The sequence below is a fragment of the Carettochelys insculpta genome, chromosome 9 (assembly GCF_033958435.1).
Source record: "Carettochelys insculpta isolate YL-2023 chromosome 9, ASM3395843v1, whole genome shotgun sequence".
Taxonomy (NCBI): domain Eukaryota; kingdom Metazoa; phylum Chordata; order Testudines; family Carettochelyidae; genus Carettochelys; species Carettochelys insculpta.
The window spans coordinates 64,556,315-64,583,586 of NC_134145.1; the positions used below are offsets into that span (position 1 = coordinate 64,556,315).

General features: G+C 46.2%; 1 protein-coding gene across 6 annotated transcripts in view; it reads left to right on the plus strand.

The window, feature by feature from the left end:
- The window catches only part of MTA1 (metastasis associated 1), a 112,966-nt gene that overhangs the window by 79,378 nt on the left and 6,316 nt on the right, over positions 1-27,272 (plus strand). For 3 of the 6 annotated variants that reach the window (XM_075003516.1, XM_075003518.1, XM_075003520.1), the window contains 4 exons: positions 1,903-2,055; positions 3,295-3,330; positions 20,823-20,834; positions 27,016-27,047. In XM_075003516.1, coding sequence (XP_074859617.1) covers positions 1,903-2,055; positions 3,295-3,330; positions 20,823-20,834; positions 27,016-27,047 — 233 coding nt within the window. Of the gene's footprint in view, positions 1-1,902; positions 2,056-3,294; positions 3,331-14,434; positions 15,293-20,822; positions 20,835-27,015; positions 27,048-27,272 lie in introns of those variants that run through there. The other 3 variants (XM_075003517.1, XM_075003521.1, XM_075003519.1) reach the window with 3 other exon arrangements.

A 27,272-nucleotide genomic window follows, 5' to 3' on the forward strand; every position in this document is an offset into this window, starting at 1 on the left:
CACACATGCAGCTGGGAACTTCCCAGCTGGCGACCTTTAACAAATCTAATGGGACCCATGTTTGGGTTCCGACCCATAGGTTGGGAATCCCTGCTCTACATACATACACTACATTCTCTTTCTGGTGCCAAACTATTCAAATACATCAGAAAAGTACCTAAACTCAACTGGTTTATGTCAAGTAACAAGCCCTTGGAACAAATTGGAGACTTTTACATGTATTTTAATGGGAATTTAGTTTCACTTTTGTGAGTTTTCACCTATGAGCAGAAATTTGGCAGCCAATTGTGCTCGCATGATGAGGGATGAGTGTGTATATTCCCCTCTGTTTGGCGCTGGTGAGGCCCTGTCTGGAGTATCGCATCCAGTTCTCGGCCCCACAGTATAGAAAGGATGTGGGTGCGCTGGTGCAGGTTCAGCGGAGGGCAACGAGAATGATTGATTAGGGGGCTGAAGTACATGACCTATAAGGAGAGGCTGAGGGATTTGGGCTTATTTAGTTTGCAGAAGACTGAGGAGCGATTTAATAGCAGCCTTCAACTTTCTGAAAGGAGGCTCTAAAGAGGATGGAGAGAGACTGTTCTCAGTAGTGACTGATGTCAGAACAAGGAGCAGTGGTTTCCAATTACAGAAGGAGAAGTTGGATATTAGGAAAAACTGTTTCCCCAGGAGGGCGGGGAAGCACTGGAATGCATTACCGAGAGTGGTGGTGGAATCTCCATCTCTAGAGGTTTTTATATCCTGTCTTGACATAGTCCTGGCTGGGATGATTTCATTGGGGCTGATCCTGCTTTAGGCAGGGTGCTGGACTCAATGGCCTCCTGAGCTCCCTTGCAGACCTAGGAATCTATGATTCTAAAAGATTAAAAGCTTGTGTGGGTGTATTGTGTGAATTAAATATTGTCTGTTTTTGTTCTAGATGTAGTATTTGACAATAAAAACATACTGTAATAATAGCACCAAAAAACCCACAAACTGAGTACAGTTAGCTGCAGCTAAAGGGGGAGAACATTATGCTATGAAATCCTCGGGGGCGGGGGAGCCCATTCTTGAGAGAGAGTACCATAGCCTCTCTCATGCTCACACAGACTAGGAATTTGGATTTGAGCATCTCATCTGAACTCAAATCTTTGTGGTGTAACAATTTAAATGTGGCTCTTTGGCCTCATTGTCCAGTCTTTCTCTTGGCTCTAACTGTCTTCAGGAGTGTTGTGCTGCTTCTTACTATTAGTCAAACCTCTGAATCCATAGTTAGGGCTGAGAAAGAGCAACTCGTTTTAAACCCCTGTTTTCAGTTGCTTGTAACTTTCTCACCATCTTTTCCTTTGGCATGCCATGCTTGATCTCTGCCTCAGCCAAAAGGTTAGACTTAAATTCTGTGCATGCTCTCGATAGCTTTCAGACATCAGTGGCTTGGCTAGTTTAGGAATTGCGTTTATATAATAAGGATGAAGTTAACAAAATTGTAATTTCTGGGTAGCTTGTGGGTATTGCATGACTTCTGGAAGATGGCTTCTAATATAGAGCAGCTTAGAAATTGTCACATTATTATTAACAACACTGCAGTGAATATCATGGCACAGGTTAAACATCCTTAAAGGCGTTGAATTCAGCAGTATATTCACAATGCTTTATATAAGTAGCAATCTTCTTTTAGACTTGGGGCCAAATTCAGAAGTGATATTTCCGGCAATTTGTATTCAGACCTCTTTTTGCTAATTTAGATTCCTTTGCATTTTAGTAGATTAGGCATGAGTCAGCATAAGGCAGTTTGAATGTAAGGGTTTCTGGTATTGTGTCTGTATATTGCCTTATATTACCTCTGAATTTTGCCCTTTGTGTTTGGGTTTATATTCTCCACGTGTCTACTAATAAAAATAACACACTTCTGTTTTACAACAGAGTCTCATCCATGTCCTCCAAAACCAGACCCTGTAAAGAGTTTGTCCAGTTCTCTTAACAATCTGACTCCTGCCAAGTTCACACCTGTCATAAACAATGGATCCCCTACAATCCTGGGGAAAAGAAGCTACGAGCAACACAATGGGATGGATGGTAAATATTTTCTAATACATGTACATTGTCATCTGTTGAGTGTTGTGTCTTAAGCAGAATGCCCCTGTTAATAATTTCCATGTCAGTGTGTTGTCAGGAGTATTGCAAGATGGGCAGTATCTATCAGTGAGATTGGCTTAAAAGAAAAGGCAGGGCCCTTAATAGTTTTGAATGAGGAAATGTTAGTTTATTTTTCTCTTTTTGCACAAGCTAATTGGATTTGGTTTTGCTTGTGCAGGCATGGACATGTACAACGTGAGCAGTATGTTTAAACAGAGCTACTAGGCTTTTGGAACTCTGCCTACTTGACCATGTCTTGAAGTCATGCTAATCTCAGCCTGGCAAACAGGGAGAAGATGACAAACTTCTCTTTTTAAATTTCTCCAGGTTCCTTCTCTTTCATTAAGATTGACTGCTTTGAGACCTTAAGAAAGTGGCCAGTTCTCAGGTAGATGTCATCTGGGGGTTGCCAGGGTGTGAAGAAAGCCTTCAAGCTGCTTTTTTCCAGGGAAGAAGGCAGGCCCATGGTTAGCTGATGTAGGATACAGTTAAGTGGGAAATTCTGCCTGCAGCCAGCTGCGCTGTCTTAACCTGGAACCAACCCTCCTTCCCTGCTTGGCTCTTTCACTGGGAGTCTCCTCTCACTGTTGATGGGCCTCAGTCCTCCTTTCAGTCCGTTAAGCAGAATGGGCAAAGGCAGCATGCATTTGCAGCAGGAGATGGAGGTACAGTTCTTCTAGCATGGAGACAAGGGCTCTGTCCTGAAGAGCTAACCACCAGCTGAGAACTGGCTCCTTAGTCAAGAGGGAAGGCCTATTCAGGTGGCCTTAACAGGACTAGGAAGGTGGGGAATGGCTTGCATAAAAGAGGTGCATCTGCAGTGTGGGACTGGTGACAGTGTATGGAGAAAGACAGACAAGCGTCCAGCTTTCCCGGAAGTGAGCAAAGCTGTCATGCCTTCAAAGACCTTCTCCTGCTGAAGTGAGACCGGATCCTCTCCAGTTCGGGTCCATCTCTGTACACGTACTGTGCCATATTTCAGCTATATTGCCACTGTGTTTCAGTACAACCACACCAGTTTTTTCCTGTCTTCGCTTTTAGATTTAAATTAGCATTTATATTGAAGGCAGCAATGGACATCTTACTGTGTGTTTTGAACATTTAGCTTTTAAAAATCCCTACTGCTCAGATTGCTGATACAGTGTTTTCTCTCTTTTCTGTTCGCTTCTGCTCGGTCAGGCAACATGAAGAAGCGCCTATTGATGCCTAGCAGGGGTAAGACCTCAAAGCTGTGCTCAGCTTCTGCTAGGAGAATGAATTTCTGTTTCATCTGTTGGCTTCTCTAGTTTGCTTGTCTGTGCTTTGTGGCTACTAATACTCTGTATATATTTTGTGTTGGTGTCTAAATGTTCTTTGGATAACCTCTGTGTCCATGGTCTGTGGTCTGCTAATTATTTTCCAGCCTTTTTCACATGTGGGGCTAGTAATTGTGCAGCCATAGTTGTTGCATGGACATTGTAATGAAATGAAATAGTCACTTTAATCTACTAAAATCCTCAAATTATCAGACTTTTTTTTTCTAGCAGCTTTTGTAAAAGATTTTAAAGTTGAGGAATGTAACGATAGCTTGGGTGTTTTTAGTTTCACTATTTAAGATCTTCTCTGTACCAATTTAAATATCAAATGCATGCAGCTCAAAAAAGAAGCAAAATATAGTAGGCTATATTCTGCCTTTTAGTCATGACCCTTCATAATGTCAGAGCTGCTGCTACCTGTTTGATTAGCCAGTGCTGCTGGGGATACTTGTGGTTAGCAAGCAAACACCTGTGATATGAGACTTTGCTCATACACAGTGCTTTGAATTCATAGATCTCCAAGTGCTTTACAAGGTTTTTAAGAATTCTCCATCTTCCAGGGCTGCACATTGCACTATGGATATGTATGCGTTCGATGCACCAGGATTCAGAGTTCTTGCAAACAGCAAACACTTATCTTCGCCTGCGCCTTTTTCCTTCTGGTGTTTCCAGCTGGGGGGGTATAGCAGGGTGGCCTGGAATGACTGTCTCTCCAATTCCTCCTTCCTGCTGCATGGCTTGGATCCCAGTCTCAGCGTCCAGAGCTCTCCCTTGAGTTCTTCAGTCTGTGAACGTTTCAAAGATTGAATTCACAGGTGTTCCCCAGTATGCATCTCCCCTGTATCTGTTGTTTCTTGTATTTCTTGCTCATCAGTAGAGGAACATGTTCTAATTCATGTCCATCCCAATCTACATATTCATTTGCAGCTTACTCATTTCACCTGGTACCCACTGGCAGCCAGCACCCTGTTTGCTCCCATCCCCAGTTCCTCACCTTAGCCAGCGGTTGGGGAGGCAGGGGGGAGGTGGCGGAAGTGGGAGTGAAGAGGCAAGGTGAAAGCGTAGTGGGGGCTGAAAAAGGCAGGGTGGGTGGCAAGTACTGTACAGTTCTAGCCATCACAAGTGCAAACCACGATCCAAGTGTGAAGAGTGGGCCTGTGTCCGAGGTGATGTTAAAATGTCACGGTAGGGAGATTAGATTGTGTAAAGCACGATGAAGGAGGTGAACTTGCACCTGATGCTGCTCGTGTTCTCAGTTTGCCTGCTCTGGAGGTACATGCATTTAAGAGCACTGATTGCACTTGTGAAAGCACTAAAAGTGCCATGAAATTATCACAGCTGAAGATAACAAGACAGAAGTGGAGAAGATGGAACTTTTGCTGGCTGATTTGGATTTATGATGTTCATCAAAAGAAAATGTCTGTGAGCTTAAACTTGGTTCAGGAGAAGGCTGAAAGCCTGTATAAAGATTTAAAGAAAAGGGAGGGAGAGAGCTGAGCAGCGAAAAGGAGACTTTCAGTGCTAGTTATTAGTTACACGGATTCCAGAAACATGCCAATCTACATAATGTAAAACCTTGCAGGAGAAGCAGCTACTGCAGATAAAGCAGCTGAAACGCTTTCTGCATAGCTAAAGAAAATTGTTTTGAAAGGTGGCTACTCTCCAAAATAAGCTAACGTCAACAAGAAGGGATTTTGCTGGAAGATGCCAGTGTGGACTTATTTCTCATGTTTAGAAGACTATTCCTGGTTTCAAAGCATCAGATCACTTTCCCCTTCTGTTAGGGGGAAATGCAGAAGATGATTACAAGTTGAAGCCCTTGCTTGTCTACCGCAGTTAAAGCCCAAGAGGAATGAGGGGCTACATCAAGTCTCATCTCCCTGAACTTTGGGTGTCAAACAGAAAGGCCTGGAGAACATTCAGTATTTTTCTGAAAGCTTTGTGAATCATGCTGCCCAGGAATTTAAGACTTACTGTCAGAGTGAAAATTTGGCCTTTAAGTTCTTTTCTGCTGACTAATGCAGCTGCCCACAAACTGGACTGTGAAGTCCTCTGCCTGACCGTTGAGGTCCTCCTTTTTGCTCCCCAATTACCCATTGTTGCTGCAGTCTTTGAAACAGGGTGCAATGGCCATATTCAAGGCTTATTACCTAAGGAGGACATTCACCATACTGATTAAGGAGACAACAGGTGAAGGAAAGCCCACCGTGAAGGCGGTTTGGAAGTCCTACAACACCTTGAACGGCGTAGAAAACGCTGGTGCATTTTGCGAGGAGGTTACTTCTTCGAGTGTCCCCATGGGCACTCCACCTTCAGGTGCGTCAGTGCTGCTGCACCCATGGTCCGAAGGCTTGTGGCCCCTCAACCCCCCGCATCTGCCTGTACGTACAGGGCACAGGCATGAGATGCATGTGGCCAGCCGGTCCCTCGGTTCTTCTCGGATCACCCCCAGATTCCGCTGCAAGCAACTGTCCTCCCTTAGTCACCTGTGTGTGCGTGCGTGCGTGCGTGGGGGGGCGGGGGGCAGAATAATAACAGGAGAGAAATCAAAGGCAAACAACTATTTTAAACAAGGAACAAGCAAGGGAAAGCTGCGGAGGTGGCTTTTCCGACCAGCTTGAGCCATTTTCAGCTGCTCCTCCTGAAAGCACAGCTCTCCTCAGTTTCACTTATGCCTGGCTCCCTGGGTTTCAAAGGTGCTGAGCTTGTGGCCTCTCCTTTTCGGTTTCGATGACGGCTCTCTTGCGATACGGTGTCGGGGCAGCTTCACAACGCCGAAAGCTGCCCACACTGTATAAACAGTCAAAATGGTCTGGGAGAGCAGGGGAGCAACACCTCTGCATCTGGCAGATGGAGCAGGCTCTCTCTCACACCAACAGACCACAACAGCTCCCCCTCAGGCATAGCCCACAAGGGTTGAGATCTCTGACAGGGCTTTGATGGTGATAGGCCCTAGAGACAAGGGGAAATCTGCTGGAGCTAAGAAGAGGTCTCCCACCACCTCAGGGTCTGTCTTCCCGGTCGTGAAATTGACCAGCTCCAAACACCAAGCTGCCACCCTCCCTCAGGGTAAGGGGCAGCCCTGAGTTCTTTGCCAAAAGGTGACAGGAGGAGAGGTCTTGTCCCTCCTTAGGCATGGCGGTGTGGCTCTTTTGTACAGCCACCATCCCGGTACCGCAGGCAAGCCAGCAAAGAAAAAAAAGCAAAAGCCGGCTTCTGCGAACACCGCACTGGTCCTGGCAGCTGCTAACACTGATAAGCCAGCACCGGCAAAGCATGCAAAAGTGCTTAGCGCTGCTACAGCCACTTCTGGCCTCGGTACCGGCAGTGGGGGGCCCTGATACTGATGCCCCTCCACTATTTACGCTGCAGTTCTCTGTCACCTCAGTACCGCACACCCAACCTGCTTAGTTAAGGCTTCTTACATGGCTCCAGGCTTTCCCATTCACTCACTGAGGCTTCAGATGCTGAAATGGCAAAGTGTGCACTGGCTTCAGCTGTGAGCACTGGCAAGCCAGCCCCAGCAAAGCATGCACCGGCTTCTGTTCAGACTACTCTGGTACCGTCAGTTGTGAGCTTAACACGGCTACAGCTGCTTCTGTATTCCCGGCCCTGACAGCGCAGGGTCCCCGCTACCATGACCCTCCGCCATTTATACGGCAACACACCACTGCAGGGGAGCTTTCTGCCCCCTTGGTATCAGGCTCTCTGCTTAGGAAGGGCTCTTTACACAGCTCAGGGATTTCGTATTCACCTACTCGAGCCTCTGATTCCTCAAGGTTCTCTGACGTGGGCGATGATGTCGTCAGAGACCTGGGAGAAAATCCTCAACAAAGCCAATGCAATTGTAATGTTGGCAACAGCAGTGACTGCCACCGCTCTATTGCCACCCAGGCGGCCATAGTGGAATCTGTGGGTGGCTTCTCATCACCAGCTCCTTGCCCAGACATTACCTCAACCTCTACAGATACACAGACTTCGATTGCCCATTATTTAGGCACTGGACAGGTCGGCATATCAGAGGTCAAGGACTATGGTGCTTACCCCAGAGGAGATGATCGCTTGAATTCTCCACTCCCATCACAATACTTTCCCTCATCATCTTCCACAGGCTTGATGATGCCACTACCCATCCCCTCTCGGGTAATGACCCCAACACTTTTCAAGACCTCTTCAGGTGGGTCTCAGACAGGCTTGAGATATCCCTCTCAACCCCCAGGGATACGCATCACAAGCTGTCTAATATGTTACACTTGGGCACTCAGAACAGAGTGGCAATACCAATTAATGAAGCCCTCCTGGATCCAGCCAGGCTTCTATGGAACCCCCCAGCCTCCATTCCACAAATGTCAGAGGCGGCATTGAAAGTACTACGTGGCCTTAAAGTGTGCTGAATTCCTCTTCTCCCATCCACCCTCTAATTTGCTGAAGACAGAGGCCAAAAATCAGAGGGGTGATCAGCAGAATGCCAGATCCACCTCAGGAGATAGAGAGGAGAAGGCTGGATGCCATGAGTGGAAAAAGTTGTACTCATCAGCCAGCCTACAATTTTGCACTGCCAATTATGGAGCATTGCTTCTAAAATACACACGCTACACCAATGACCAACACCATACCTGTATTGAAACAATTAAAAAAATCAATTCAAAGGCCTCATGAGAGAGGGCTCCCTCATTTTACAAACAGTTTTATAGTCAGCGCTGGATGCAGCAGACACTGTTGCTAGGTCCCCATCATCTGCAGCAGTAATGCATAGCATGTCCTGCTTACAACTCTGGTTTTTCACAGGGAGGTCCAAACCGCAGTCAGACCTCCTCTCCAGAATGTCTTGGCCCTTCGCAGGAAGTTACGAACATGACGTTCACCACTCACCTTACGTACTTTGGGCATCCAAATGGTGGCTGCAAAACGTAAACAGAACAGACAGTTTGGTCACATGGGTCCTGCCTCATCAGCCATTTTGAATATTTGTTGAAGAGTCAGATAGCCCCGCAGCTGTCGGGCTCTGGGATGCACCAAGTACCACCTTCAGCTCAAGACTAGCAGCATTCTACCCTGCATGGCGAGCCATCACCACCACCAAGTACATCAGGGGCCCCTCTCGCGAATCCGTTCTCATGCCAGACACACACCTTCTTCTACAGCTGGGACCCATAGAAGAGGTACACACCAAGCGTAGGGGAAGGGGCTTCTATTCATACTACTCCCTCACACAGAAGCAAACAGGAGGTTGGAAACCCATACTAGGTCTCAGAAATCTAAACTGGTGTGTACTTTCTCAAAGATTCAAGAAGGTAGCCTTAGCCACAGTCGTCCCTGCACTACAGAAGGGGGAATGGCTGTCCACTGTCGACCTCCAGGATGCTTCTTTTCATATCACCATCCACCCATTGCACAGACAATTCCTGAGATTCGTAATAGCTAACTGACACTTTCAGTACAGGGTGCAGGCCTTCAAGCTACACACAGCACCAATGGTTTTCTCAGAGGTTCTGGCACGGGTCATTGTATATCTAAGAACAAAGGGAGTAACCATCTTTCCCTACCTCGATGACTGTCCAAGGGGCCACCTCGTAGCTCAGAACTAACAGGTAACAGCTGTGTAAAGAGTGCCATTCTTCTGTCTGGGTCTATGCGTACACCTGCCAAAGTGCACCCTGACAACAACTCTCACTCAAGTTCATGGGGTACTTTTGGATTGCCAGACAGCGACAGCCTCGCTGCCTAGTCTACACAGACAACAGGTGATCCAAGATCTCATCATCACACTGCAGGTCAGTCTCAGCATGGCCGTGTCCATCCGCTGAACAAAACACTGAACATCCCAGCTACAGCCAGAGACTCCCTCAGCTGGTAGACACAGCCACAGACCTATACAAAGTGGTTTCCTTCCAGAGACCCTCTCCAACTGGCTCACAGATCACCAGCAACGCAGTCCTCATAATGGCAAACAATACAACAGCAATGCATTGCATCAATAAATAGGGCAGAGTACGCTCGAGACAGCTCTGCCAAGAAGCAGTGCAATTGTGAAATTGGTGTGTCTCTGGACAAATCCATCTGGTGACAGCCTACATACCAGGCAGGGACAATCTACTCGTGGATCACCTCAGCCACAGTTTCCCTCCCAATCACGAGTGTGAAATCAACAGATGAACATCTGCCACACCCCCTCACAGATGGGGGTTCCAGCCATGGCTCTGTTCATGACAAGGGCCAACAAGTGCTGCCTCCACTGTTGCTCCGGATGTAGATTAGGCTGCAAGTCACTGAGGGAGGCGTTCAACATCACATGGAATGTACCGTCTGCGTATGCATCCCCACCATCCCCTCTGAGTCAGGTCACAGGCAAGTTAAAGCAGGACAGGGTCTGGGTTATACTATTAGCACCCACAAGGTGCAGGCAGACCTGGTTCTCTGAACCTCTGCAGCTGTCCAGATGTCCTCCATGTCCTCTTCCTCCCGTCTTCTCATTCTTAATACAACAGAACAGATCCATTTGACACCCAGCCATCTGCTGTCTTCCCCAAGGTGCATCATTCCTATTGGGCAGGCAGATTCAGAGCTGCACTGCCCACATCAGGTCTGAACGATCCTCATAAACGTAGACGACCTGCAACAAAGAACACTTACTCACAAAAATGGCAACATTTCACAGCATGGTGTGGCTCTCTCACAATCATGTTACCCCATGCACCCACCTTTAGGTGTCTACAAAGCAGTGTTATTAAAATGGTCTATTCAAGACCGGTCAGTCTTCGTCCACCCACCCATTAAGCAGCTCCTTAAGGGCCTCCACACCTTCCCGCCAGTCAAAAAGCAGATGCCTGTATGGGACCTTAGTTTGGTCTTCAGGGCCCTAACCTGGCAAACCTTCGAGCTAATAGCCACCTGCTCTTTGCTGCACTTGTCAATGAAAGTAGCTTTCCTTGTGGCAATCACTTCGGTACAGAGGATGGGAGAGATGTCCAAACCACTGTATACAACCTTTTATAAGGACAAAAGAGTCCTCCGCACCCACACAAAATTCCTCCAGAAAGTACTTATCTCTTTCTACTGCAACAAGCCAGTCTAGTCACCTGTCTTCTTCCCTAACCCGCACACCAATGATAGGGACAGAGCCATGCATATCCCCAGCATCTGTTGGGCCTTGGCCTTCTACCGACAGAGAAAGCAGCCATTTCGGAAGTCTCATCAGCCGAAAAGTCCTGTGGCATGCCTGTCTCCAAACAGAGGCTGTCCAAATGGATCTCGGACTGCATGAGACTCGCCTGCAATAAGTTTAACAAGAAACCTCCAATGGTCATTTGTGACGACTACTCAGATGCAATGGCTGCCTCTATAGTCTTCCTCAGAGGTGTCTCCACTGACCATATCTGCAGAGCAGCCACGTGGGCCTCTGCTCACACGTTCGCTCAGCATTACGCCATACAAACCTATGCTGACTCCGACTGTATTCAGCCGATCTGGTGTGCTGTCAGTTGATGTACACCATCTGAAGGACCCACCTCCAAGCAATAACACTGCTTTGTAGACACCTAAAGGTGGAGCACCCATGGGGATCCTCAAGGAAAAAGGAGAGGTTACTCACCCTGCGCGGTAACTGGAGTTCTTTGAGATGTTGTCCCTGTGGGTGCTCCCCTGTCCACCCACCTCCCTTCTGCTTCAGATTCCTCCTTTGGCTTCCAGATCGGAGAAGAACTGAAGGGCTGGCCGCCCGCTCATGTGCAGTAAGTGCTACTGGCCTCTTGTGCCTGTGCCCGAGATAACACACAAATCTTCAGCCCATGAGTGCAGTGGTGCTGATGCACCTAAAGCTGGAGCACCCATGGGGACAACATCACGAAGAACTCCAGTTACTGCACAGGGTAAGTAACTTCTCCTTCTCAAACAACAGAATGTTCTTCTTTGCGTGTACAGAACATACTTCTCAAAGGATTTTGTCTTTACTAAATAAAACGGTTTTCCTACTAAATAAAGACCCTGCTGTTCTGAAGACTGTGCCAAGTCTCAAACTTCCATTTCTGAGTGGAGCTGTGTCTTACACACATGGCAAGATTATTCTCCTCCTTTCCTCGCACTCCCAAGTCAGAGCAGGTGGGAAAGAGGTTTTTTTTTCCAACTTTTCCCCACCACCATTCATCTCCTCTGGCGAGAAACCAACCATGGAGAGTTTTTGTTTAGGAATAATACGGGAAGCAGTATTTAGTAAGAGAGACTGGCATCGGCTATGGAGAGAGCAGTGAAACAACAGATGGAAAAAAATATATATATGCACAGTGTGACTACTACAGAGTTAGCATTAGAAGAATCTATTTTCTGGTTCTTAACTGTGCATTGAAGTAACCCTCAGTGTCATTTTTAATGTTCTTGGTTTTGAAGGTGAATTTAATAAAGTAAAAAGTCTCCCCATTCACCCATTCAGTCCCCTCTTCCTCCTGGGCTGCCTCACTCTCCAGGCATGAAGTAAGGGATGCCCAAGGGAAGCTCAGCCTGCTGAGGAGCTTGCTGATTTTCTGCAGCTCCGGTTGATCAGATCGTTGTGGTCATGATTTCTGCTTCCTGCCGAACAGCTGATTGGTGAGGCAGCTGCTGAGTTGCTCAGCAGCTTTGGAAACCCTGACAAGGGTTGTCAGGCCTCAGGGTTGGAAGTGGAAGAAGAGAAAATCAATCTGTCCCCTGGAAGGTATGGCCCTGGGAACGTTTTGCTCTTAGAGGTGAAGAATTCCTGAGGCAGAGTTCCAAAATATCCCTTTCTTGATTTCAAGAATTTACCGTGTATCTCTGTGGCACCTAAAATCTTCTGCTTGCCCTAGCAGCAAAGTCCCTGATCAGGCTGGAGGAAAAGGGGGCTTGAAGCAGGGGGCTGGCCTAGATGACCTCCTGAGGTCCCTTCCAGCCGAGTGATTCTGTGAAAAGAGTGTTGTGGGCCGCTTGCTTCCCCTTCTGTGATGTCCGTTGGGTTATTAGTCACTATTAACATATTTTAGCAGATGTGTGCCCTTCGTGCCCACAAGCTAGCATTTTATTTCTTATCATTTTGTATCTACAGCTTCTAAGCAGCTCAGTGGTTCACTTCTGGAATCTGCCGACTCCCTTTCTGCATTGTACTTGGTCCTGCCATTGGGGCAGGGGGCTGGACCTGATGGCCTCTTGAGGTCCCTTTCAGTCGTAGTAGTCTGATTATTTAAGCTTAGATATTCTTGTGTATGAGTTAAATATAGTTGGTATAGACTTTGTTTAGGGAAAATACTTTGAAGACTTTCCACTTTATAAATTTTAAATATTTTCTGATTTTCTAGGTCAATGGAAGCCTCAATTCTAGTAAGAGAAAACGGGGTCTAAACAATGCAGACCAAATCTTCTTGGTGTAGAAGAGTGGGTGCTGGTGGTACCTTGGTACCAGCTATGATTCCCTGAATCTGTGAGCTGGTCTGTGCTGGTCCCGGTGTAATTTAGAGCGTCCCAGAGTTCCAAAAGCAATTTCTTTCACACCAGACCAGTTCCAAAAAGAAAATATTGGAAAAGCTTTTAGGAAAGTGAAGATGGGATTAGTGCAAATTCTGTGTGTGTTTGCCAACTTTCTACAGGCAGGAAACGGAACACCCTTGCCTTACCCCTGCTTCTGTGCCCTCACTCGCTTTGTCCTGGGTGAGACAAGGTGGGGGCTTTGGCTTGAGGTGGAGGCTCTGCGGCAAGGGATGTGGCCTTTGTGCTACAGGATTGGGTGAGGGCTGGAGGGAAGGTGTTTGGAGGGTTAGAGGGCTCAGTGCTGGGGCAAGGGATTGGGGTGTGGGCTCTGACCAGCTCTGGCTGGATCAGTGCATAGGGTCTCTAAGAAGTGCTGATGTCTGGTGGTCCCTTAAACAGCAGTGGCACCAGGGCTGCTCTGTCTGTCTGCTGTGAATCCTGGACATGTGGCTCAGTCAGGGCATCAAAGGCAACTTTTCCCCCCTGTTCTCTGGAATGCAGGGGGAGGGAGAGAATTCCCAGCAAGACAGACAGATGCACGTTGCTATGTCTCACTGCACCCCCCAGCCCAAATGATAGCAGCTCCAGGGAGAGATCCACTGCAGGCCTCTTCATCCTCACGCTGTTTGGAGTAATCCCAGCCCCTCGCCTTCACCACCTGACCCCGCCCCAGCATGGCCCCATCTGGGGCATCTGCTCTCAGCTGTTGCCCATCTCTGCTTTTACCCGTTCTGCATGAGAGCAGCCCGACTTCAGCCACCTGCAGTCAGTGTTTGTCAGCACAGGGCTTGAAATCACCCTGCAGATCCCCAGCTATGTCAGAGCTTGCAATGCCCCAGCTTCACTAAGGTGTTTTCGAACTTACTTTGTCCTTTCTCTTTGGCTTTAGTAGCTTTTTGTAATGTTCTGGAATAAACAGCCTGCCAATGTCTACTTCAAGGAAAACTCCCCACTGAGGGAAAAGGAAGGCCTCTTCACCACCAGCTGTTAGTGCCTCAGACACATGCCCTGATCATTACCCAATGTGGCCATGGGGAATTTGCTCTACAGAAATTCCTTTAAATTGTCCTGTGTCATAACGCATTTGTGAGGGGCAGTATCAGGGAAAGAAACTGCAGGAAATTCAGCCCTCCATGTCACAGAGCCATCTAAGCCATACATGTTTGTGAAAGAAATAGAGTGCTCCGTTTCTGATACCCAACCTAATGGACGCTTTATGTCCATCTTGGATCTCTGAGACTTCAGTATTTTCAGGGAAGCGGAAGGATTTCCTTCCTCCCAGGAATAAAACTGACTTTTGGGCACTCTACCATGCCTATCTCATAGAACCGGAAGGGACCTTGGCAGGTCATTGAATCCAGTCCCCTGCCCTCACAGCAGGGCCTATCACCATCCCTGACATTTTTTTTTCCCCCCAACTCTATTAGCCCTGGATCCCTAAATGGCCCTCTTAAGAACTGAGCTCACAATTCTGAGTTTAGCAGGCTAATGCTCTAACCACTGAGATGTCCCTCCCTTCATGCAGATGTCTGCTTTGCATTTTCTCATAACAGGAAAATACTGACAGTTCATGGATGGAGAATCTGTACCCTCAACCTCCAATTGCTTCTTTCCAAGTCATTGCTTCCTTGGATAATCAGCTGAGTCTGAGCACCCTGTACAACACTGCCGCCCAAAGGGCTAGTGTAATCCTGAGAGAGAGAAATGGGACTGTTGAATAGTAGAGAAATAATAGTTTCTGTGTTTTTGCAACTGGTGTGACCACTATTGGAGTACTGGGTCCATTTCTGGTGTTCACAACTAAAGAAGAATGTTGAAAAATTGGAGAGAATTTGGGGGGCAGGGCAAAGAATTAAAAATAGGAAAAACTGTCTTGAAGTGAAAGACCTGAGACAAACTGTCTGTTAATCTATAAAGAGACGGCGAAGGCAAGTATCTACGTGGGGAGCAGACATTTAATAATAGAGGGCTGTTTGATCTGTCAGACAAAGGTATAACTAGAGCCAGTGACTGACGTGGAAGTTCAAAAAACAGAGACTAGAACTAAGGTGTCAATTTCTCACAGTGATGGCAGCTGACCTGGGTTTTATGGATTCTTCATCAGAAGAACTCTTTCAGTCGAGATTGGATGTTTTTCTGTTGTGATTGTTTCTCACAGTGGTACGCAAAAGGATTTCCAGGGATAGACGGCAACAAATGAAGTACTAAGAATCAGGAGATAAGCACTGGGAGAGGGGAGTACGCCAGTAAGGCCAAAGTCCCAAAAGGGGTGCACAAATGTTTTGAGTTTGGGGAAAAATGTTCCAGCGGATTTACCATAGTTCAATCTCAGCAGTGGGACCTGAAGGAGGAATGAATTCAGTGCCATCTGGTGGCTCTGTTGTGCAGGAGGTCAGTCCAGATGATCTTCAAGGTCCTTTCTGTCTCTAAAATAAATAAATAAATAAAATCTAAACTTAATATATTGCCCGTGATTTAATACGTCTTACGAAAGTGTGGTTGAGACCGTATGCTTACTGGATCAGAGAGAGAAGTTTGGAAGGGCGGTCAGACACTGCTGGGCTGCTGAAGTCAGTCATTGAAGATAACCACCCAAGTCTCAGTTCATCATCCAGAAACAATTTAACTAAGTCACAGCCCTAATAGCTACTTCTTTACTGGTAGCCTTCCTGCTGCAGCACAGGAGCCTGAATGCAGTGATCCTCCAAAGCTAGCAGATATCTTAGTGCAGAAGTTGGCCCTGCTGATCCTAATGGTATTTGTGGAGCCTGCCAACACAAGAGCACTCGTAGGTGGAACTGTTGGTGGTGTCAAGCCACGTAGAGAAGTAGAAAAAGATTCAGACCCTGAACAAAAGGAGGAGGTGGCAGATCTCGGAGGCATTGCTATCTGCCAAGAATTGTTGAAAAGATCTGACAGAGCAAAGGTTTGGATCCAGAAATCCCTGCGGAAGTGGCTTAAGGCCATTGACCGTAAAATCTCTGCGGTGTGTGTAATGTAGAATACAACTGCCGGCAAGCAAAATAAGCTGATGGAAAGGGTTGGTGGGGGACTGAACCAAAATTTTTTTCCATGAAGGTGAATGTTTATGAATTCATAAGAGACTGCAGTAACTGGAAAGAAAATTAAAAGAAATAAGGAAAGACGCTCAGAGAAATGGAAGAAATCCCCTCCCATCAGTGAGGCCTTCAGAAGAAAAAGGAGAGTTCCCTCTTCTTTTTGAAACTAAGATGCTTACAGGCAGGAGAGAGGGCCCTGAATCTGGACTAGGCTTGCTGAGTGCTAATAGTGAGCAGCCTTGGACTGTGATTGTGCAGCTCTGTAATTCTATAGATAAACTAAAGATCCTGGAAGCCCTGCAAAGAGGCAATCCTGAGGGAAGATTGAAAGGTGAGATTTAATTAGGATGGAAAATTAGTTGGGGGAAGGGATCGGTTGGATAGAAGACAATATTGAATACTGTGAAAAGTTTACATGATCAGTTAGATGTAGCAATGTCTTGGTAAGAACTGTTCAGCTGCACAGAGCACAGCTTGAAAGGAAGGTCAGGCAGATTCAAAAACATCAAGTGAGTCTGCATGCTGGGTTCCCCTCCCCCCACATAATGTTCTACTCAGGGGAGATTAGTGAGCTGCATTTGCACAGCAGGGCTGAGTTGGTATGAGGGGAAATAGAAGGAAACATCTTCATCCTCGGAAAAGAGCGTGTTCTGTTTTGCCAAGCAGAAATAAAGCAAATGTTGAAAAGAGCTGGACAGGGCAGGTTTCCCCAGCCTTGAAAATAAACTACTGAGGAGGTCTTGGTATTACAGTAACAGCAGGATGTGAGTGTTCTCTGATTCTGGATTCCACTGGCAAAACTGCAGTGAAGTTATGAACAAGCAGAAATCTTTCATAATGTAACTGCAGTATTACTGACAGGATAGACCAATTTAGTAGAGTCTGTACATATGATAACCAGATGGAGCTAGTGTAGCTGTAGTTATTCATCTAATTATTCTTGAATTGGCATGAGGAAGTGAATTGGTGTCTGCTCATAAGAACATTGGTAGATCTCATTTATTCATTCTAGATCTGGTTTTTTAAATGAGCCCTGAAAACCCTGAAGCAGAACTCCTGAGAGGCAGAAAACTTTTTATCACTGGGGGTTTATATTGGGCTGTGCCCATTTATCTTAAAAGCTGTATTATCCAGCACCTGGATAACCAGGAAGTTCTGTTAGTCTCTGAGTGATTGCTCATGTGCATTCCTGTGCACGTGTGTGCGTGCACTCATTCCCAGTTGCTGGAAATCTTTTTTCCCTAGCTGGTAGCCACCGGGTTTGTGCTGCACCCCGGAGTGGCACCATTATGGTCGTCAATATATACACAGCCGAACCTTCTCCCAGTTCAGTTCCTTCTTGCTGCCGTGATGGTTGTTGGAACTCCCTGTGCTCATGCGAATGACTTTCGTCTGGCTGGTAGCCTTGTCTGTAAATAGTTAAGTTGGTCATAGTCATTACTTATGTAGTTAGTGTTATTAGTTCTTGTATATATAGTTGTCGGGCCCCAGTTGGGGACCCTGGTTCCCCCTCTTGCAGCCCTGGTGCTGGGGCATGCTTGAGTCTCTGGGCTTTAAGGCCTGTGGAAATTGTGGCAAATGCATGCCAAAGAGAGATCCCCATTCAGCCTGCCTACAGTGCCTGAGTCATCAGTGAGATTGCTGTGCGATTTGCAGGACTTTTAAGCCAAAGACTCTAAAAGATAGGGTGCAACACCTGAAAGTCCTCCGAATGGAAGCTGCACTCCAAGTGGAGTGCTCACCATCAGTGGGTCTGAGTACGGTATCTTCGGTGTGGAGCACACCGGCACTGACTGCGACATTGGCACCAACTACGGACGAAGGTGCTTGACACCCTGGCGGGGCCAGGGCACCACACCCTCCCGGGAGGCATTCGTCTCAGTCCCTGGTCACACATAAACAGAAGAGGCATGATAGGGGCTGGTCACCTATGGTACCAAGGAGATGGGACGAGCCCGAGACGCCGATGGTCGGACCGCGGCAGGGGCTGGACTCAGAGGGCCAGGCATTGATGCTGATTCGTGGGCCCAGTCCTCACGCACTGGAGATGTCTTCGACACCGGAGGTGTAACGTAAAAACAGTTTCCTAGATGGCCAAAACCGTATAGCAGGCGCCAGCCAACCACAAGTTAAAACAAAAGGCAGCATTTTGTCCCCTCTGAGGGGAAAGAACACTTGTTCACCCACCCACCTCCTGACTCCTTGGTTGTAGACTCAGCCAACCACAGAGAGCAACAGGGTTTTCAAGGCCTTTCTCCCAAAAGTAGAGAAGCCAAGAAATTGGACTTGTGTGAAACAAAGGTTTGTTCCACAAAGGGTTTACAGTTGTGTGTAGCAAACCAGCAGGCTGTGGTGAGCAGAGGCTTTTTTAATAGTGTTCTTGCTGTCTAAGTTGTTGGAACTGGGCCGTCGGGACGCTAAACAAGAGTTTGTGGCAGTGGTAGAGGGGAATAAATGAATCTCGCGTGCAGCCTTGCAAGCCACCCTGGATGCTGCAGACGCAGCTACCCGGGTTATGGCTTTGGGGATTGCCGTGATATGTGGAGCGTGTTTGCAGGTCTTTTGATGGTGTGGTCAGGACCATCAAACCACTTCACACTGGAGATCCAGTACTCCCCTTATTTTCATTTTATCTATCCCCTTTCTGCTTTGCCTGGTGCTGTGTGATGTTGGACCAGTGGGTCTGGCGTACGGTGGAAAGGGGATATGCTGTCCAATTCAGTTCCTACCTCGCTTCCCGCCATCCTCCCACATCCCTTTTCACAGACTCCTCTCATGAGAACATGCTCGTCCAGTCGCTCCTCAAGCCGGGTGCAACAGAGGAGGTTCTCCCTCAATTCAGGGTCAGGGTTTTATTCCCCTTATTTTCTAATACTGAAATCCAAAAGGGGTCTGAGACCTATCGTGGACCTGCGCGGCCTGAACAAGGATGTGATAAAGATCAGGTTTCGCATGATACCTTGGGGCTCAAAATTCCATTGCTGGATCGAGGGGATTTGGTTTGCTGCTCTCAACGTAGAGGGCGCATATTTTTCACAGTGCAGCCTACCCTCCTCTTGGCCAATGTCCCCATTCAGGCGGCCACCCGACCCTCCATACATGCATTTGTGGCTTATTACGCAATTATACAGCATGCAAGGGAGGGTGCATCAGCAGGCAAGCCTGTGCTGCAGTCGTTCCGATCCCACCTCCTAACGCCAGCTTGTGTGCACCTATATGCAATGCACTTGAAGAAAAGACAGTTACTGGTTCTGTAACTGGTGTTCTTCGAGATGTGTTGCTTATGTCCATTCCAAAACCCCACCTGCCTTCCCTGCTGTTGGAGTAGCTGGCAAGAAGGAACTGAGTAGGGAGACAGTCGGGCGCTGTATATACTGGCAACCATAACAGCGCCATTCCAGGGGGTGCTGCACCAACTGCCAGCTAGGGGAAAAAGACTTCCGGCAACTGGGCCTGTGTGTGCACACACCTACGTTGGAATGGACTTGAGCCACACATCACAAAGAACAGGAGTTAACAGAAAAAAGGCAACTGCCTTTTATCTGGCTTTGGCCCCAGGGGCCACTTGGCTGGTGTCCCTGTGGGGGGCCATCTGCTCTGCTGGCAGCAGTGGGACCAGCATCCTGGCCAGGGCCAGTGTCCTGCTCAACTAACGGGAAAACTTGATTATCCAGCAATCCCTGTTCCCCAGGGTTGTCGAGTAATCAAGCTTGTCCTGTGCTGCCCAGGAGGGGCATAGGAGAAAATAAGACTTCCAGCGCAGTAGGAGCCTGTGTGCTAATGGGAGCAGAAGGACTGCGTTCCAGATCCTTCCCCTCTAGGAGCTAGCAGGGAGACTGGGCAGAGCCATAGCTTCACCCACATGCACATGGTTGGTGGAGCTGGCTGGTTGCTCAAGAATAAGTATTCTACTGCCTTCCAAAGGAACATGCAGTGAAATCATTGCTACCAGAACAACGAGGGTGGTCCAAGCAGCATTGTTCATGCTGCCTCCCCGTGCTTCCTGCTGGTATACACCTATGCACCACCTTTGCTGTGAGCTGTATGCATTTCATCTCCTCCATGTGCGATATTCGTATGACAGTAGAGCACAGAGGCCCTGATCCGGTTTGAGATTTGTCCTGCTAGACTCTGCACACAGTTAAGCGTGAGCCGGGTCCTAGAGAGCTTAGTCTAAACAGATGAGGGGAAAAGGTGACACACACATGTAGTTTTTACGCTTATAGGAAATGGTGAATTATGTATAGACCTTTCCACCTGCCCTCAGCCTAGCCACTGTAACTGATTAGGGTTATGTAGGTGGTGGTGTGGTAGAAGTGGCTCTGGAGAAGAGGGTGCCACTTCTGTTCCAGAGCTCATGGATCTGTTCGGGATGAAGCTGACTACTGCTGACCAATTACAGACTCATTGCATCTAATGGCCTTGCCTTGCAGAAGTAGGACCTTGCTTCAGAGTCACTGGGACTACTGGGGGGCAGAGTGCTGCCCAGTACAAGTGAGGACATCAGAATATGAGCATGTAGTGTGTTGGTCTCAGAATGATTTGATACAAACAGCTGTAGAACTGAGCAGTTCAAGATGTTTTGTCCAAGGCCAATTAATACATAATATGCAAAGGGGTAGTGGAGGAATGTGGGAAAGGAGCAGCTTTCTATCTAGAGAATCCGATTTGGCCTTTGCTTTATCTTATTTGGGAAAAACTAATTTCCGTTTAATCTTGCATCATTTAGTGTAATATCAAACATTCGGGAAACTCAGTCACTCTTGCTCTCCATTACAATCCAAATAATTAGCGTGTTGTGTTTTTTTTCTTTTAGTTCATATAATCATTCTTTTTTTAACTTTTAAATCTCTTTTTCCCTTCTCCTTGCCATTCTTGGTAGGAACCTATTTAGGTAAGTAACTTACAATTTTAATGTTGTATGCACCACAAATTTTTATGAGAATCCATTAGTCTAGCTAGCAGCTATTCACTATAGTCTGACACTTGCACTTCTGTAGCTACACTTCTTCAGGTTCACCCACAGCACTTTCAAGGTGATGGACTTCTCACAGTCTGCACACACCTTCAGTAATGTACAACACTGGCACTATTTCCTCAGCCATTAAAGGAGAAGTTGATATGTCCACGTTTTATTTATACTCTTCCCCAAGAGTTAAGCTTGCAATTCAATAAGCAAATGAAGTCTGTTTACTAGAGATTTAAATACTTACTGTCTCCTGTGCACATACTGGTTTGTTATGGTTTGTTCATGAATGTGGGGCTGCTGATGGTGGTTTTTTGTAGTTGAGAAGACCAGGTCCTAGAAAAGGCATTTTGTTTTTGCTTTTGGGTCTGTTGCAGGGGGCAGAAATGGGAGAAAGTATGTAAAATATTACATTGATTTTGAAGGTAAATGAATATATTATAAAGATGGCTTAGATTTTAAACTAACTAGTTTTGACAGCATAACTTATAGTTTTCTGTGTACATGGCAGGTTTCACAGCTTCATTTGTGAATGACTTTTAACGATGCATGTATTGCATGATAGTTCTCTTCAGCAAAGAGAAATAGATACAAAGATTAACCTTCTTTCTGTGCTGACTGACTAAAAGAGGACTTGGGCCTGTGCAAAATGGATGTGCGTTTTGGGGAAGCAAACATTTAGTGCACTGAATGGCATGGCCTCAATATTTCCATGTTTGACTGTGGTTTTCCTGGGTGCTAGCACTGTGCTTCAGAGGTTGCATGTGTGGAACTACATGAAGGTGGTGGAGAGGGAGTCAGGCAAAGATCTTGTGGTGCTGATTAAAGTAGATCTGAAAGGCACGTAAGAAAAGAGGAACCGAGAGGTTTCTAGTTCTGTGAAATGGTAACAAGCAGAAAGTGAATTGCTCCCTTTCTGTGCTGCTGCTTCCTGACTTTTGCCTAAGCATTGGGTAGGCATGCTGCAGAAGGAGGTCACACTTCTGCATTTTGGGGGCATTGTGATGCCAGTCCTATGGCATGGTGACGGTTCGCTAGGCTCTGTACAAATAGAGTATGCACACGTGTGCTCTTGCAGACGTCCTTGGGAAATCACCACGCAAGCAGGCTTCCTCTGTGGTGTGACAGACGCTAGACTGCCCCCTCTGGTCCTGTGCAGTGGTGAGTGCCAGCTGCTCCTTGGCCCCACCAGCAGTGCAGGAGAGTCAGATGTGAGTGTCCTGGAGCCCAGAACTCCCTCCAGTCAGGTACTGATTAGATTAATTTTTCAAAAGCAGAGGTAGGGTTGGCACACAGGAGGCAAAGTTTCGGTGTGGTGGCTTTTTTAAATTGGACCCGATCTAGGCTTTAAACATATCAGTATCTCATAGGAGTAAATTAAATAGAAATGGAATTTAGCTGCAGAGGAACAAGTTAATTGACTCCTGGATCATCTTGGGAGGAAATACATCCCCTTACAGCTTTGACACCCTTAAGAAAGGCCAGTCGTGAGATCATCATAAGCTACTGTGACTGCTCCATGTGAAGTAAGCTGTCGTGCAGAGTAAGTCTTGTGCCCAGAGAGCAAATGTTTTGTCACCTTATCTGCTATTCAAGAGCTGAGGCATACCTTGAGGGCTTCATGCGTTGTGTATGTATAATATAGCTGCCTGTTCTATAGCCATTTCAGTAATTCCAGTCATTTATGGCTAAGGCACTCTAGGTTACTTGCAGACATGCCTTCAAGTCCTTGACTCACTTTGACCTTGAAGTTCCCATGGGATTCATGTTTATCTCATTTTGAGTGTCTAGGAAACTGGAAAGGCAGCAGACCACTCTTCAAGGCGATGAGCCTTTTCTTAAGAAAAGGTTATTTACGTGTTCCCATGATATCAGAACTAAGGGGCACTAAATGAAATTAATGAGCAGCAGGTTTAAAACAAATAAAAGGACATTCTTCTTCATACAGCACACAGTCAGCCTGTGGAACTCCTTGTCAGAGGAGGCTGTGAAGGCCAGGGCTAGGTAGAACCATATAAATTCATGGAGGTTAGGTCCATTAACGGCTATTAGACAGGATGGGTAAGCCAGAATGGTGTCCCTACTCTGTTTGTCAGTGGCTGGAGATGGGTGGCAGGAGAAAGATAGTGTGATCATTACCTGTCCAGTTCACTCTCTCAGGGGCACCTGGCATTGGCCACCGTTGGCAGACAGGATACTGGGCTGGATGGACCTCTGTCTGAGCCAGTGTGGCCATTCTTCTGTTCTTATTGTTTTGTGGAAATAAAGCCAAATCTTTTGAGATTTCCAAAAGCATATTAGTATATGTACCCATCTGCCTTGCAGCTTTCATCCACCACAATCTAGTAAGTAAGGAAAAACTTGGGGTCATCTGGAGCCTTCCTCCTCAGTTGTGGACCTGCCACTGAATATCCCTTAAAAACATGTGGCTTGAAAATATGACAGAGGCACTTGGGAAACACAGGATTCGTTTTTGCTTTGGGGCACAGTCAACCTCATATTTTCAGGCAGGGAAGCCTAGACCTTCAGAGGGTTGGGTTTTTAAAAAGGGCTATCCCAGACCACCTTCCTTGTAATGAGAGAGAAAGTCTCCCTTTAAATACTCAGGGCTATAAAAGGGGTGCCAGAGCCTACTGCATTTTTGTCCCTAGTAAGTGCATAGGTTTAAGAGTTTAGTGTGTGTTGCCACCTCTCCACCCCATTTGCAAGGGGTATGGGGGAAAGGAAAGACAGATGTGTTTGTTCTATTCTCAACCCCTGTAAAGAACAGCAGTTTGGATTCAAGCTAGAAATCTGTTATTTCCCATACAAAGTATTTTTCTTTGGCTTGGCAGCAGCTCTGAGTGTATGTTTGGAATAAAAGATAGCTGTGGTGCTATGTCTCCACTCCTGCAAAGCAGTAACTGTTTATAAATGGGGTATTTTTAAATGGCCAACCATTATTTCTGATGTCATTTTCAATCTTAGCACAATTAGTTTTTGAAATGGCTATTGCTGTATTCTTTCTGATCTTCTTCATTCCTGGCATATAAATCTGTTTTAATGGCAAAATCTCGAAGAGTTAAGTATTGGTGTATTGCCTACAGGTATCTCATCAAACATCGTGTGATAGCAAGGCGGTACAAATTTGATTTGAAAAAGGTATCTATTTTATGTTGCTAGTTACTGGATCAGAAACATAATTGACTATACAATGCGTCCCACTTATTTCTGGAAGCAGCAGCTTGGCTTTAAGGTTGATGCCATATCTTGGAGACTAACGGGCTTTTTTCCCCTCTGTTGTATATGGACTTGAAGCGCAAGCTCTTGGAAACAGTAGTGGTTTCTGCCTGGCTTACACCTCTGAATCTTGCATTTATCGCTTTCAATATGTGACCTCTGTCTTCTCACGGTGGAGGATCTGGAAGTACTTCTAGGTTTATTGCAAGGTCAGCGTGCTGGCAGTCAGCCTTCTGGGGTTCAGTTTAGCACACCTAGTAGAGAGAGACACTAAACTGAACTGTCATGGTGCTACTGCTGACCCCAGTACTCCTGGCAGTTGTGAGAAGTAAGGAGATACAATGGGAGGGTTTCTCCCATTGACCTTTGCTGTGTGGATAGTGGCAAAAATTGATTTTAGGTAAGTGAACTCCAGCTATGCAGTTCTCATAGTTGGATATATATCTCTACAGTCGATTTTTTCCCCCCCCGCCCCCCCGCACTGTAGACCTGGCCCTGAGTTACTACTGATCTGGAAACTTGGGAGTTGCTTAGGAGTTGTTACTGACTGCAGTCTGTGCACCAATGTTGTTCTTGGCCCCAGTAGCAGCTACCTGTCCCCTCTGAATGGAAATCCATCGCACGAGCCACCTCTATGGCCCTGGTGTTCTTGGCATCAGGTGCGTTCAGCCCTGTGCCTTCCTTCCAAAGCTCTCGAAGGTTGAAGCTCTCTACTACTATGAGCAAGGAAGCATAGTCCTCATTTTGTAGAAAAGGAAGCTGAAGTACGGGGTGATGATGGGAGTTGCCCACAGTTACACAATGGCTAAAACTGCAGAGTAATGACGAGAACTCAGATCTCCTGTCTTCCAAGCCCATGTTGCAGTCTAATGACCATGCTCTTCCCAAGTGCCTTGTCTACATCACCTGACCATCCCTGCTATGGGCTTTTGATGAGACTGCTGTTTTCACTGAGACTTGCATGCCTTTCACAGCCTAGCTCCTTCCATCCTGATACTGGATGCATCATTGGTTGACATCTCCTTCATTAGCTAGACAAGGTGGATGAGATTTTTTTATTAAAGCAGCTTCTGTTGGTGAACAGTACATGCTTTCCAACTACACAGAACTCTTCTTCAGGCCTCGGGTCACTTACCTTTTCTCCCTAATACCATGGAACCAGCCCAGCTACGAGTAATCATAGGTGATCTCCAGCTCTGGAGATGGACATGTAAGCACTGAAGTACCAGAAAACGTCTGGGTAGATGCTGGAATGAGGAGGGCTGATTTACTGCTGCGCCCTCTGGTTTGAAGCAGTTTCTGTCATACACAGGGGTTATAGCTTTATTTCAGTGGCTCTCAGCACCTCCCTGTGCAAATTATTCTAGTGCCTCTGAATGTGTGAATGTGTGTTTGTCTTCATGTGTTGCTCTCTACCCTTTTGCAGACAGATGCACCATAACTGTAGATTAGTTTTAGTGTAATACTACAATTGAGATTATCTAAGCACTTAAAAATAGGACAGTGCAACAGTTATATTTTTTTTCCTGAAACATTAACTTGGCCTTGTACATTGTACATGTTTCATCAGTGCACTAACTAAGTACATTAGGTAGTAACAGAGAGGTAGCTGTATCATAACAAAACAAAAAAGCCGTCCTGTAGCACTTTAGAAACTAACAAAATCATTTGTTAGGTGATGGGCTTTCATGGGGTAGACCCACTTCTTCAGATCTGGAGACTATCTCCAGGTCTGAAGAAGTGGGTCTGCCCCATGAAAACTCATCACCTGATAAGTGATTTTGTTAGTTTCTAAAGTGCTACAGGACTGCTTTTTTGTTTTGTTGAGTATGTTAAGGTTTACGTTATGCAGCGGAGTCTTTGGACATAACCAGTTTTGATCTTGATTTCTGAGCATTGTGGCTAGAATCTTTTTATAACAGGAGCTGCGTGGGTGAGAGAGTTTTGCTGATTTCTCAAATAACAGCAGGAACCTTGTTCAAACGTTTTTAAATAGATGTTCACCTTTGGTCAGAGACCAGACACAGAAAATTTCAGGCCAAAAGGATAATGTTTAGGAAGGTTTTTCTGAGCATGTGAAAGCAAGGTGGCACTGCCAAGGTGCTGGTACTCAGTACTGGCATAAGAGGGCACTGCTAATACGTAATTACACGTGTTCGTGATGCTCATGTTTATTTAGAGCCCTGGTTCAGTTTACACACTTGCTCTGCACCTAAAACATGGACTTTACACAACGTGATGGAATAACAAATCGTGTTACTAGACCATCCGTGACTGTATCAGATTGTTGTGTCTGTAATATCTGCGTTACTGGAGTACCACCTTAGATGGTGATGTTTGCTGAGCTCTGTGACTGTCGGAACTAAGATACCAGTTGTCTTCACTTGTGGTGTGTTCTTATGGACTGAGCCGCACAGTAAATGCAATCTCATTGTACATCCAGAAGATAAAATAGCTCCTTGGATTTTCCCAGATGATAGTAATTTTTGTACTCTTTTTGCTTTCTTGATAGTTTAATCCTCTACTTCCTTTAGAGTCCATCATAAAATCTGTTCTTTTCAAGCAAATGAGAAGTAGTTTCTAGATCTGGCAGGGGTTTGATTTTGGTGGTAGTTTCCCATGTCTTGTCCTGCAAAGCATGAGAGAGCAGAGAATAAAGAAGGTAGCAAGTTTAAACTTTCTGGTCTTGTTTTTAAGAGCATGTCATTAGGGATGCTGTTTTCTCAGTTATCTCTCTAGGAGAGCAGAGACTGGGTAGTAGATAACATCTACATCAGAAAACACACCCAAATACAAACATAGTTATGTTTGTTTGATTTTTGTTTGTTTTTTTTCTGTCTTGGAAAATCATTGCTGTCTTACGAGTTCTATTCTCTTTCCTGTTTGTTAGGTCTGCCTAACCACGGACAAACCAGACAAATGGTAAGAGAATGTTCATTTAAACCAAAAATGGGGGGGTGGGGGAAAGAAAGGAAAATCCCAAACCGTAACTCCCTAGATAGGTTTTTAAAGGGATAAACTAGCTGTTTTCCTATTTTGCTGTTCTCAGCTATTAATGTTTTATCTCTTTTTTTTTTTTTTTTTTTCCAGTTAGCCAGGATGGTTTTTCAGTTGGCTAGATCTAGGCGTTTAAATGGAGGGAAAAAA